Consider the following 13966-nt stretch of genomic DNA (forward strand, 5'->3'; position numbering starts at 1 on the left):
GCACTGTGTCCCGGTGCAGTGTGTCGGTGCTGTGTATCAGTGCTGTGCACTATGTACTGGTGCAGTGTCCCGGTGCTGTGTATCGGTGCTATGTCCCGGTGCAGTGTGTCGGTGCTGTGCTTTGGGCGGGAGTTTCCAGGAAGAGCGCTGAGAGACACTGCACTGCGCAATGACACAGGAATGTGCCAAAAAGACAGCTTCGAGGAAGTAGTCCGCCCGCGTCTGAGAGACCGCGTCCGCCCGACCCGAGCGGGAAAGGCCGGGAAATGCCCCCCACTCAGGCCCGGCGGGGGGAGGCCCCGGGGGGTCGCGGTGCGGGCGGGCGGGCGGGCGGGGCCCAGCACCCGGGGGTGGGGGGAGTGGGGGGACGGGGTGGAAGGAGCGGGAGCGGCCCTGTGAGTGCTGCGGCTCTCGGCGCACAGTGTGGATGGAGGAAGTCGGAGCCGATGTAAAACCCGGACTGGATCCGCACCGAACACGAACCCTCCAGCGCAGCGCAGCGCTGCCCATACCCCCCCCCCCCCCCCCCACCACCCCGCACCGGGCGGACCGCACACGGATGCGACCCGACCCCGACCTCCCGGTGCGAGCGGTGGGGGGTGACTTTGGACCGGAGACGGCGGGTCCCAGAGGAGCAGAGGGGCCGCGCTCTTGTGACCTTTCCCACCGCCACCTCCTCCCCTCTCTCTCTCTCTCACTCACATCACTCACTCACTCACATCACTCTCTCTCTCTTTCTCTCTCGCGCAAAAGCAACGAGCGCTTTAGGGGGGAATCCTCCCCCAGGAATATGTTTTATTGCACGGCTTATTTTTTTTTTGGGGGGGGATTAAAAAAATAGTCACACACACAAAAAAAGCGAAGGGACAGAACCAGTGCAATCCGCACCGTGTGTGCAGAGCTGTGTATGTGTGTGTGTGTATATATATATACACAATCCCCGGCTCAGTGGGTTCACCTCTTCACCTTTTTTTTCACACACACACACACACACACATATACATATATTAAAAAAAAAGACTTTTGTTAACGTTTCCCCTTTCGCAGCAGTGGAAGGACGAGTGTGTGTCCCCCCCTTGAGGTTGGTGTGGATCGCCCCGCAAGAGGTGCGGGAGAGGTGGGGGTTTGAATTCATGTCGTTTGATGTGTGTGGGGGGAGAGAAAAAAAACCGGTTTGTCCACATGTGCAAAATTAAAACCATTCACACCCTCTTGTGTTTTGCTCAGTGGTGTCACAGACATTCCACCGGGAACGCAGCTTTCCCTGAGATATACTTTTAATAGCAACACACATCCCCTCTCGTAAATGGTGGTGTTTACACCTTTAAAATCGGATGTTGGGATCTTTGTGAAATGTCAATAAACGTTGGAGCTCCCGCCCCGTTGGCAGTGTCTCCTGTCAAGTGGATATTACACATCCTGTCACACTATTGGGGGAAAACTGTTTCTCACAGTGTTCCTGGCCAACAATCCTCCAGATACATGGTTTACTGGCGGTTTGAGAACCTCTAGGTACCATGTAACTCCAGTTTTCCAATAAATACAGTCACTACACTGAGCAGTCATTCCGCGAGGAGGTCTTTGAGATGTTTGGATGTTTTAGGCGCTAAAGCAATTGCAAGGATTAATATTTATCCAATTTCTGCTGTCTTCCTTTATGTGCACAAGGTCCAGTCTCTGGTTTCACTGTTGTTATGGTCAATACAAATGTATTGTGAGACTCTGCAATGTTTGGATCCATTTTCTGATCTCTACTTATTTAGCTCGTTTTTGTATTCTCACCTGGATATTTCCAGTCTAACGCTTTGTCCCGCAAGCCTCACCTGGGACTCGGGGGAAATGAGTGGTCGGGCAATAAACTGGGAATATGGTGGCAGCATTTGAGAAGATTGGTCAGGTCAAAGAGGTAAGGTTGGGAAGAGAAAGGCGAGAGTGAGAGGGGGTGATGGAAGTAAATGGGGTGCGGAGGGAGTAAGGGAGGGGTGTGGGGAGTAAAGGGGGAAGAGATATACATCTAAATAGATCTTTTCACGTCAGGAGGACATCTCAAAGCACTTAACATAGCTGCTGGGCACCCAAACTAGTGATGGAGAACGACAGAGATGGAAGTGGAGAAAAGTTGACCAAAAGCACGGGCATAAAGTTAGGCCTTGAATAATATGGGAGAAAGGAGGGGGGGGGGATGGGAGGGAGAAAGGAGATGGAGAGAGGGGAGAAAGACAGAAATTGGGGAAGAGGGGGCAATGGGAGAAGGAGTGGAATGGGGGAAGGAAGAGGGGAAATTGGATGGAGATGGGTGAACAATTGGAGGGAGAAGGAAGGGAAAGCAGTGGAGAAGGGGGTAATGCGAGGGAAAAGTGGGGATAGAGGGGGCTAATGGGAGGGAAAAGTGGGGATAGAAGGGGTAATGGGAGGGGAAAGTGAGGATAGAGGGGGTAATGGGAGGGAGAAGTGGGGATAGAGAGGGGAATGGGAGGGAGAAGGGATAGAAGGAAGAAAGGGGGAAATGGGAGGATAGAGGGGTGGGGGGAGAAATGGGGGATAGAGGGGTGGGGAGAGATATGGGAAGATGGGGGGGGGGAGAAATGGGGGATAGAGGGGGGGGAGAAATGGGGGGAGAATGGGGGACAGAGTGGGGGGGGGGGGGAAAGAAGTGAAAGGGGGAAATGGATGGAGAAAGAGGAAACTGGAGGGAAGAAAGGGGTGAAGGTGACAGAGAGAGAGAGGGTACAGGAGTGGGGGTTGGGGGGGGTTGCAAGGGAGGAGAAGGGAGGCAGGGGCCGGCCGGGCCGGCAGAGGCAGCAGGAGCCGCGGGGGGGGGGGGGTGGGGGTAGCGGACTGGGGAGGGAAAGCGCCGGGGCATTGCGGGCGGGCGGGCGTTCCGGCTCCCAGCCCCGTGGCGCGGCTCGGCTCCGCTCCGGGTTTTGCGGGCGCCGCTCCGCACAAGATGGGCAGTAGTTCTGGGAGACCGCGTGCGGCGCGGGGCCCGAGGCGCCGTTAGACGGGGACTGGCGGCCTCGCCCAGCCATGCGGACACACACCGGCACGCTGAGCGCCACCGCCGCCGTCTGAGCGCCGTACGCGAAGCCGAGGCCAGGGCCTCCGCCGAGGGAGGGAGGGAGGAGGAGAGAGAGAGGGGGGGGGGCGAGGCGGCTGGGCCGGGGCCGGGGGCGGGGAGGAGAGGAGAGGAGGAAGGAGGAGAAGAAGAAGAAGAGGCCGGAGCCGAGGCTGAGAGTGAGAGGCCGGGACCGAGCGACAGTCCAAGTGAGAGAAGGGAGAGGCGGCGGCGGCGGCGGAGGAGGAGGAGAGGGGGAGAGGGGGGCGGGCGGGCGGGCATGGCCGCTCCGGTCAGCGCCCTCAGAGAGGCCGACATGAGCCAGGCCAAAGCCGGCGGGGAGCTGGCGGCGCTGAAGCCCGGGCAGGGACCGGGGCCCAGCAGCGGGGTCTCCGCCGCCTCCGAGCACCAGCTGCCGGGCAACGGCTCCGAGCCGCCCGCTGCCAGGGACACCTTCAGCAACCACCGGCTGAGCGCGGCGCCGGGCCCCGGAGAGGAGGACGGAGGCGGGGAGGAGGCTCAGGCCGGGGTCGAGCAGAGTAACGGGGCGAGCGGTGAGCAGGAGCCCGGGGGCCGGGGCCTCCTGGGCGACCAGCGCTTCGATCATTCCAACAGCGGCAGCTCGGCCTCGAATCCCGGGGCGCTGGTGAACGCGAGCCCCGGGCCCGGGCCTAGCGCCGCCGCCGCCGCCGCGCTGCCGAATTACGGCTACAACCACTACAGAGGCCCGTTCCACCAACATGGCGGACAACAAAGCCCCGGCATGGGGGCCGCGCTGCAGCCCGGCGGCCTCGACACCTTCCAGCCCAACTCGCACGAGGCCTTCTCGGGCCAGTACAACAACTACAGCGCGGCCGCCTACCCGGCCGCTCGCAGCGGCTACCCCAACCCGGGCTACGGCCTGAGCTCGCCCCGGGCCGCCGCCGCCGGCCCCAAGGCCATGGCGGCCGCCACTTTCCAGCGCTACGTGGGGCAGCAGCAGCAGCAGCAGCAGCAGACTCCCGGGCCCGGGCTCCAGCAGCAACCGCCGCCGCCCGCCTCCACCACCCCGACCCTCAACCAGCTCCTGACCTCGCCGAGCGGCGCCAGGGCCTTCAGCGGCTACAGCCAGGCCCAGGCCCAGCAGCAGCAGCAGGACTACAGCAGCGGCCAGGAGTTGGCCAAGGGAGCCGAGCTGGGCAGTCAGTACCCGGTCCAGGCCTGGCCTGGGCAACAAAAGAGCCACCACCCGCCCATGAGCCCGGGCAACACCGGGCAGACCCTGACCAGGACACAGGTAATGATAAGTGTTTGACTGACTGGGTGGTGGGTGGGTGGGTGGTGGTGGAGGGGAGGGGGGAGGTCGGGTTTGCCCTGGTTCACGCGCTTAACGAAAGGCTAAGGCTTCTGTGGCTGCTGTCTGTCTGCAGCAGCAGCAGCAGCAGCACAAAGAAGCTGCTCTAAAATGGCCGGCTTCGTGCAGGAGCAGGAACCGCTCCGGGTATGAATTATGTAAAGTCTTCCCCCCCCTTGAAACCCGTTTCAAGCCCTCTCCTCCGCCTCTCCCTCTCTCTCTCTCTGCATTGTGCACGGGACCCCCCCAACCCCCAACCCCCCCTCCTCCTCCTCCCCCGGGGGGGCAGCTTCGGGGGGTAAGTTGCATTGTCCTAAAACCGAGCGAACCGAAACGTCTTTGCAACCTGCCCCCCTTTTTTTAAAAAAAAATTTTTTTAAACAAAATGTGGTCGAATTAAACGCATTTTTTTTTTCTCTCCTCCTCCTCTCTCTCTCTCTCTCTTCTTCTTCTCCTCTCTCTCTCCCTGTAACGAGGGATGTTTTTTTTAATGCATCATATGTTTGCAAACCGATTCAGAAGCTGTGCGTGAGGGAGGGAGAGAGATTGAGAGAGAGAGAGATTGAGAGAGATGCTGCTTCTTTGTGTTACCATTCCCACCCCGACTTGCTTTTGGCTGATCAGTAAATGCCCTGTGCTTTTGTTCCTGGTTGTTTTAACACTGTGTTTGCTGATGGAGGTGGGGGTGTGGGGGCTGTGCAGGGCTGTCTTTGTGCATTTTGTTGGTCGTGTGTCTTACCCCCCTACCCCCATATCCCTCTCTTCTTTTTTTTTCGCTGCTTTGACTGGGTGCAACCTTGAGCAGGCAGCGGGCTGGCAATGCACAGCCAGTGATTTGAGTAAGTGCAGATTGCATTGGTTTGGGATTTGAATTATGGAGGTAAAATGCTTCTGTCAAAGGCAGGAGACAGTTGGTCTTAGGTTGACATGCTGTGTGTAATCTGATTGGCTCCTCTTCCGCCGCTCCTGGCCATTTATAATTGCCTGTGATGCAATGGCACAACAATCCTGATTAGCTCATAAACTTGGAGATGGCTTTGGTTACATGGGAGGGTGAGGGGGGGAAATAAACACAGGTAACGGGCATTGTTTCAGGCTCGTATGGAAAACAGGGAGCTGCGATGCAATCCGCTTCTGACCTTGAAGTGCCGAGCAGCTGGCTGCATTGAGATGACAGTGCAAACAATATCAGTATCACTGTGCCCCGATTATTATGTGTGCGCGAGGAAGCTGATGAGGATTTTACTTTACCCCTGACCTTGATCAGGTTAAATTTGACCAAATACATGCCGAATAACACACCAACATGAACCCATTTCATGGCAGGTTAAAGATTATGGGTGTAAAAGTACATCAAACATTTGCCTACATGAATCTCTAATGGAATTCTTCCACTGAAAACAGTTTGCTCTTGATACTTCGTCCTAAAAGTGCTGGAATGATTGTATATATCTACAGGATAGCACTGATGTGCTTAACTGGTTACAGTAGGTAACATTTGAATGCACTGTTGGAGTTACTTTACAGATATCTTGCTGCCTCAGAATAGCATATTCTTAATTTCTGGCATCATTGAATTCTTAAGTTATCCTGTGCGTGTTTAAATCCTGCTCACAGGTGTGTTTTCAGTACAGAAGTTGTTTGGAATTTTACATCTTGAGTTGTGAGGGGGGATGGGTGGTTCACTATTTAATCTGGAATTATTGTTTGCACAGAGAGCTAGATAGTTTCAAGTTATAATTCATATTAAAGTGTCCTGATTTGTGGACGCCAATGCAATAAAATAATACAGTAAAATATTGTAATGCTGGGAGGGGAGAGGGGATAGGTGAGGGTTTTTCTGAAAATAAATTCTAAGTCCATGTAAACTGCTGAGGACAAAAAGGTAATGTGTAGGTCTAGGATTTGAAGATTGTATCTGGAATGCAAACAGGCTAGTTTACCATGTACTGTGGCACTGTTCAGTATCAGACATACCTTAGCAGTTGAAAATGAACCTTGATTATTGATCAGTCTCCAGTGGTTGATGTTCCAGGATCTGCTAGTTTTGAATCGCTGATTGGTAGAGTTGAGTAAACTGTCTGAATGCAGCAGGTACCTTTCTTTGGAGAATGTTGGAAATTTTGGGAAAAAATATTTTTAATGCTTTAATTTTCCCTTGTCCTGATTTGTATATTAGTACAGTTGCATGGTTGCTGGATACCCTCTAGTACTTTATTCAAGTGGATAGCTTTGACCTAGAGGGGATAGCTCCAACTCCTTTCTTGGCTCATAGCAAGTAACTGCAGAGGAGATGTGAAAACTATTAGAGTTTGACAGAATTGTGGTTGGTCTCCACAAAATTAGAGCAGCAATTCTCCCTAAATTTTGGATCCTACTCTCTACTGTGAAAGCTCGAAATGTATAATTGGGTAAGGGAATCGTGAGGAAAGGACCTTCCATTCTTCAGCTGTAGGAGAATGATGGGAGTGTTGATGAGACCTTCTGTTTTGTCTTTTTGAAAATGAGGGTAATGTGAATGTGGAATAGATGAGGAATTGTGAGGGACATTTATGTGCGGACAGACTTTGAAGGATGTTCAATTCTATTCCTCTTATTTATCCATTTCTTAGCTTTCATCCTCTGAAGAAGGAGGCAGTTGTTTTGAATCTTCATTTTCCTCTTATCTCATGAATCCACTGATCTCTACTTCCCTCCTCAGACAATGAGACTGATTGTGTAATTTTATTTTTATTTCTGATCATTGTCTCAAGAAGTGATTTTTAATGTTACCCAGAGTTGAATGGTTCCTTTGGTTAGCCATTTTGTTCACATTCTGTTTTCCAGGAGTGTTTGAAGTTTTAGAATTGTGCATCACACTGGTAATAACCACCAAACTTCACTTTAATATTTAAAGAAATCTAGAAAGCGGTATTGAATTAAAAAGGTCCTCTTTGTATTAGATTGCATTAATCTGTTTGGTTCTTGGTCAGAGTAATATTGCGTATTTGGGGCAAAGCAAAGGAGGCAAAGTTGTACCAGTCAGATTTGTGAAAGGATTTCTGTGATTCATTAGCCAGTGAGGAAGCAGTCCAATCATTTTGGCCAATGGAAATCAGAGCAGGTCTGGAGATGTGATGTTTTTAAATCTCTTGGATGACAATTTGATCTGAAGAAGAGTACTAGTTTTTGTAAATATAAAGACATTTTTGGGGCTCCAGACAATCCCAACCCCCTCTTGGTAAAAAAATGTTGTGCGTTACATAGATTAGACTCAATGTTCTGTGAAGTGCTGACTATTCTCTTTGGAGGGAAGGTAAGCCGGGTCTTCTTGGGGCTGAACTGGCTACAAGGTGATGTGCTTAGCAACTGAATGTCAGAATCAAGTAAGTCTCCTGTGACAGCCAAGTGGGTTTGCAGTACTCCCAAGGCATTGCTGATGACAGACCAACCAACGTGGACTTGGAGGGGCACGGAAGGCCTGTCACTGGAGCTAGGATTCTTTCCACTAGATTCCTGTTAGATGTGAAGCAGAGCAAAGCTTGCCAGTCAGTGCAATGTGGAATGTAACTTGAAGTTCAGATCTCAACCACTTAATGTGCAGGAGCAACTCAGGGTAAATGTGAATGTAACTGGACTGGAAGCAGATGGCAGGATTGAAAATCCCGTTATCAATGCTAGTATTTTCCCATGCTACCTGGTATTGCAGAATCCACTCGGGGTTTGAATCTTTTCCGCTCCAATCAGCAAATGTGGCATCTTCTGCCTCTGGAAGAATAGGGCCTCAAATAAAAGAAAAATAAGAGGGTGAAGGCTGAAATATTGAAATAAAGCAAGGGCTGTAAACTTCAGAATCGTCCATCAAAGTAGCCTATGTATAAAATAATTTCTTCTCAAATTCTAGAATATTTGGCAAGTGATCTTTCATTTACTCTCTGGCAGTGTATTGATGACCTGGTACAAAACAAGACATTCTAGTGAAACTTGTCTACACAGCAGAGGTAACCAGGGGGTTCCTGCAAGGCATAGTGGTCCCTAGAATTCTGATTTGAATTCAGCTTTGATTTCCTGGGTGATTGCCCACAAATTCAAACTACTGCATCTCGTTCACCTCATGGAAATGTTCTTGTGATGCAGTAGGAGTGCTCCTCTGGTTTGCTCACTGGTTATGAAGCAGAGAGGATGGGCGTTTGCTGAGTGGAGGTAATGGCCAGGGCAATGGAATTGCAGAAACGTGGTGAGGCAGATTCTTGAATTCAATTCTGCCAGTGAAATTCAATGAGGATGGAGTGATGGGCTCACGCAGCTAAGTGTGGGAAAGAATTCTGCCATAAATTTTATTCTGGCTCGTTTGATAGATCTGTAAAAAGGAGTATCCCTGGCTCAGTTGGTAGAACTCTCACCTTTTGCCAGAAAGTTGTGGGATCAAGCCCCAATTTTCCGGTACTGAGGAAGTTCTGCATTGTCATAAGTGACATCATTTGAATATGACGTTAAACTGAGGTTCAGTTTGCTTGTTCAGACAAATGTTAAATATTCCATGAAATGAATCAAAAAGAAAAGGCCGCCAGACCCCTAAATAACTCGGTCAATCATATTATTACTGGGAGACCTTTCTATGTGCAAAATGGCTGCCACATTTACCCATAAATATAGTCATCACATTTGGCAGCAATTCCTTGTAAAATTTGAGATGTGTTTAATACAATTTTTGTGTGGAATCCTGTAGCGTAGTGGTTAGAGCACTCCCCTGGCAAGTGAGAGGACCTGGGTTCGATTCCGTGCAGGGTGAAACCTTGGGCAAGTTTCCTTACTCCACACGCCTCTATTTACCTAGCAGTAAATAGGAACATGGCTGTTAGTTGATTGGCGGATTGCTTTCCGGAACTAATAATCCCTTAAAAAAATGAATAATAATAATTTGGTCACTCAATCCACGACTGTTTGTGGGGCACTGCTGCACGCAGTTGGCTTCTGCGTTTCGACCGCAAAATATTGTCAATTCACTTTACAGTATTCTGTGATGAGCTTTGAGACCTATCAAACCAATATCAAATGCAACTATTAAAATAAGTTTTTTTTAAATAAAAAGTAGTTGTGGTATTATCTGTATCAAATTGCCAACTTTTTTTGCCTTCTCTCCTTACTGTCATTGCAACCTCACAGGTGAGAGTTGAAACTTGTGGGGCTGAATCACTGACCAGTCCCAGTGTAAATTGAATGAGGACCCGCATAAACTTTAGGCCAGGTCCCTCTTATACATTGGCTCTTGCCTAGTTTTAGTTGCAGGATGGAACTTCACAAGGAATTAGATGAAATTCCCAGGTTTTGTCTTACAGGATTGAGCTGTTGGGGTTCACCACATATTATTGCAAGGTTCAACTGCGATTGTGCTGGGTTTACTGTTCCAGAATTGGAAGGTGTTGAACTGCTAGTCTTGGGTCAGTCATTTGTCTATTCTCTGCAGTCATTTTTCTGCTTTCTTCATACTGATACTTGTTAATTTTTAAGTGTTCCATGTACATCCGTTGGCTTTCACCCGAGTGAAATGTCTGACCCATGCAATGTTGTTGCTCTCTGTGTGAAAGTTCCACTGCAGTGTTCAGGCACGGGTGAACTCGCACATGAAAATATAAAGACTTGTGCGTCCTAGCATTTGTTTGTTGATCTGATTGTGAGGAGTCAATGTTTACAGTAAGTTAGCAAGGCTCTGGAGTTCAATCCTTACAGTATTCGAAAAGCATTGCTGCAACTTTTTTCCAGTGGTTTGGGATAAGTGTCATGCTTCAATGATGCAAAGGAGTTTAATCGTGTAATGCGTTGTATAGATGATAATGGATATCTAAGAGTCAGTTACAGGCTGGACCTGGTCAGGAAGATTCTTAACAAGAGTGTAGCTCGCAGTGGGTTTCGTAGTCGGAATCAGACAGTTTCCTTATTGAAGGATTGTTGGCTTCAGTTTAATGAGCAGTATATTTCCAAACCCTCCTTAAACATCTCTCTTTGACTCTGCCTTTGGTCAACATTGTTTACTTCTCTATTTGGTGTTCACTACATTTGTTATGCTTTTTGAGATGTTCTTTATATGACACGTTGGTAACATTTTGTTCTTGGTACCTGCTGTTTATGATGATACTTGCTTTTGGTATAGTACCTTTCATGCTGAAAGGCCAACTCAAAGCACTTAATAGGACTTATTGTAAATTGTGGTAACTGTTGTGTAGGCGAATATGCCAGCCAATTTGTGGACAACATTGCCCCATAAATAGCCGTGAAACGAGTGACCAATTTTATTTATCTGATTGTTGACCAGGGCACCAGCTTTTTTTTTCCCTCCTCTTTTCAATTAGTGCAGTGGGTTCTTTAACATCCATGCAAACAGGCAGACGGGACCTTGGTTTAACATCTCATTGCATTGACACCGATGCTGCTTTTCTAGCATGCATTGAAATGTTAGCCTAGACTGCGAGAACAAAGTCCTGATAAGCGGGTTGAAACTTCATAACAAACTTCTGACTTTGAGATGAGAGTGCTACAAACTAAGCCAGGCTGATATCTTTATAAAAAATAAAGTTCTTCTGGAAAACTGCATATGTGCACTCATCTGTACCCGATCACTGCACTGAAATGGGAATTTGTTGCTCTGAACTTGGAGCTATAATTGGTTGGGAAAATTGTTGTGGAAACTGAGATACCAAAGTTCTCAGGCTGCCTATCTGAACGTTTCATCTCAATGTTTTTTTTGTTTACCTATCTCTACTGTTGCTCATGACAGTGATACAGCAATGCATTGTTATGGACAATACAGAGAACTGGTGAGGTCCTGTTATGCTGTTAACCTGCCTGTCTGTCAGGAGAGGGTCATCTCTGTAGATCGACAATGTGTGTTTTCCACAAGATCTAGTCCCAAAGACCATAGCCAGCTAGCTACACTTTATGGATCAAACCATGCAGAGTCAAAGGAGTCTTGCTGATTATAGTGATTGAAAATTAATATCTTAGAAAAATAATTAAATAACAAAGGTTTGTCCCAGATTGACTAATTTGTGACTTCCGAATGCGCTTCCAAGCAATGGCAAGCGAGCTGGTTGAGCAGTTATTGTTCTTATTACCTACGTTAATGAGATATTAATTGGATAATTCTTCCATCTGGTACAATATCTTATCTTGGTATAATATCTCAACGAGCTTCCCAGTGTGAATTACTTTGAAGTATAGTGACTTGTAAAGGATCCAAAGAATTAATGGATCTAAGCAACGCCCTTCTCACAGCAATGAGATAATTGATTAATTCATATCTTTGAATTTGAAAGTGGCAGGAATCTTATCTCGGGCGGTATGTTGTCTACTCAGCTAATTTTACCTATTGTTTAAGTAGGTTAAAGTACTGTTTTGTACTTTGGTCATTGGCCTTTCTGATGGAAGGTGCAATGAGAACTGCTTTCCTTTTGATTTTGCAAAAATTGGCTGGACTACCATCAGCAGTGCTGGAGTACTGTGAACTCACCAAGCTCAGGAATAGGACTACTGAGACTGCCACAGAGGATAAATTCAATTCTGACATTCTGTTGCCAAGCATGTCACCTTGATGGCGTTTTGGGATGTCCGCCTGAAGTGAAAGGCACTATATAATTCAGCTTAGCCCCCGAGCAGACCCCGTTTGTTCTCTTTCCCTTCCCCCAAGGAGGTTAAAATGGGATTAAACAATGTCCTGTGATCTAATAAAATGTCAGGACAAGCTGACTAGCTTATCATGCTTCTGAACCTGGTGTTTCTGCTCTGTTTGTCTCAATGTCAAGACACTAATGAATGTTCAAGCTTTGAAGTTATACAGCTTCATGTAAAGGCATTTTTCATAAGTCCTGAATGGTCTGTATTTCAGATATGAGAAGCAATGATTGTAGAATTCTAAAATGTCACAGCAGAAGAATTGGACTATTTTGCCAATAAAGTGGTGGGTTTTCTCCATGTGAGCCAATGTTATCCACTCTCCAGGTCGCTCTTTGTACGGTTTAATATTCCTGTTCTTATTAACTCTCCTTGGAGCCAGTAGTAAAACTCCCTGGGTCACTGCAACAATTGTTTTGCATTCAGCATAGTTGTTGGGATTAGGAATACATTTTCTGATACTTGAATTTGATTTGCTATCTAACCAGTTACGTGTTATTTTTGGTGATTTGAAGAAAGAAGACAGCTTTCTACTTTCTGTATCCTATGTTTTTGAAATAAAATGCTGATGCAACAGAACCATCTGATGAAATTCTCCCAAACTATTGTGGACTACCTTGAGTGAGGGATTCAGAAAGGAAAGAGGCTGTCAATTCCATTCTCGGGATACTCTATCCCCATTCTTCTCCCTCTTTCTTTCCCCCCCAAAAAAATTCCATCTCCTAATCAACATTCTACGAGTGCTCAATTACCTCCTAGGAGGGGTAAAAAAGCACAGGAAAAAATACCATGGCCAATTTAATAGGAAGAAATACCCTGTTTAAAAAAAAATCTTCACTGGTTTAAAATAATGTTACTTGTGTTACTAGACATCAGGATGTCTAGGTGACTGAGCAAAAGGCAATTCCCAGCATTTACATTGCTGGGAATCCTGCTCATTGTCATTAATGTTAAACCACGTTTGAAAGTTATGCTACGGTGAGCATTCTCACTGTTCACAGATTTAAGTGTTTCATTTGTTTAGGTTACAGCAGTTTTGGTGAACTGCACAGGCATATTGCACGCTAAACATCAATGGGACTTGGTAACAAGTTAGCATTAATATTTAAAAATGAATTGCTCATCAATGTGTCTGGTATTGCAGTGGTGGAGACAGGATCCGGAACCTCAGCTTCAGCATGTGCTTTCTACTTTCTGGCTGCATGTGTTACTGTGTTATCTGTTATTCCTGGCAGAAGGCTAAGTGGTGGTAGCACTCATGCATGTGGTGGACTGCTACTGAGGTTTTTGCAAATGTGTATCCCTGTGGAATTATATGATGGTTAAGGTTGTTTGTGTGTTTGGATTCGGAGGCGGGGGGAACAGATAATGAAAATAATGTGACAATCCAGCAGTGATGAGTGTCGGATATATCAGGCAGTTTGTAACCCGTGTCTGCTTGCAGGAGCACCATTTCCATTCTTTTAACATAATTAGAAACCGTTGAATTCCATTCTGACCCAGTGTAAAGGTGAGTACAATCAGGATTGGTGGGCCTTTAGCCACCAAGGAAAAATCAGTTTGATTGAGAGGATGCTCCTTCGTTGCAGAGCATCATGGCATCTTGTTTAGTTAGGAGCTGGTCTCAGTTTCGGGGAGGGATTGGAAAGATGAAGAGTGGGTGTATCGCCCTAGCCATTTACATCTGGTTCCCAGATTCCATTTGCAAGAAGATTCCAACCTGCCATGGTGTCCACTCTGCTGTTCACATGCAATCTTTGTGCTTGGCTACAAGTTAGTCGGAGATAAGAGAATTGTACTCTTTATGTCGTACAGTAGAATTGCAGTTTTGCAATGTGCAGTGGTACTTGGCAATGACCTTTGAGTTCTGCATTTGCCAATTACTGTATTTAGGCATGGTGTCTGTCTCTTTCTGCAGTCTCCATTTAAAT

General features: G+C 47.6%; 1 protein-coding gene across 4 annotated transcripts in view; it reads left to right on the forward strand.

Moving 5' to 3' along the window:
• The first annotated feature begins 3772 nt into the window (after positions 1 to 3772).
• arid1ab (AT rich interactive domain 1Ab (SWI-like)) overlaps positions 3773 to 13966 on the forward strand; it is a 47887-nt gene continuing 37693 nt past the window's right edge. For 2 of the 4 annotated variants that reach the window (XM_007894925.2, XM_007894927.2), the window contains exon 1: positions 3773 to 4331. In XM_007894925.2, the coding sequence (XP_007893116.2) occupies positions 3819 to 4331 (513 nt within the window). In that variant the 5' untranslated portion in view covers positions 3773 to 3818. The remainder of the gene's footprint in view (positions 4332 to 13966) is intronic. The other 2 variants (XM_007894929.2, XM_007894930.2) reach the window with 1 other exon arrangement.

Source organism: Callorhinchus milii, unplaced genomic scaffold, assembly GCF_018977255.1.
Source record: "Callorhinchus milii isolate IMCB2004 unplaced genomic scaffold, IMCB_Cmil_1.0 Scaffold10, whole genome shotgun sequence".
Lineage (NCBI taxonomy): Eukaryota > Metazoa > Chordata > Chondrichthyes > Chimaeriformes > Callorhinchidae > Callorhinchus > Callorhinchus milii.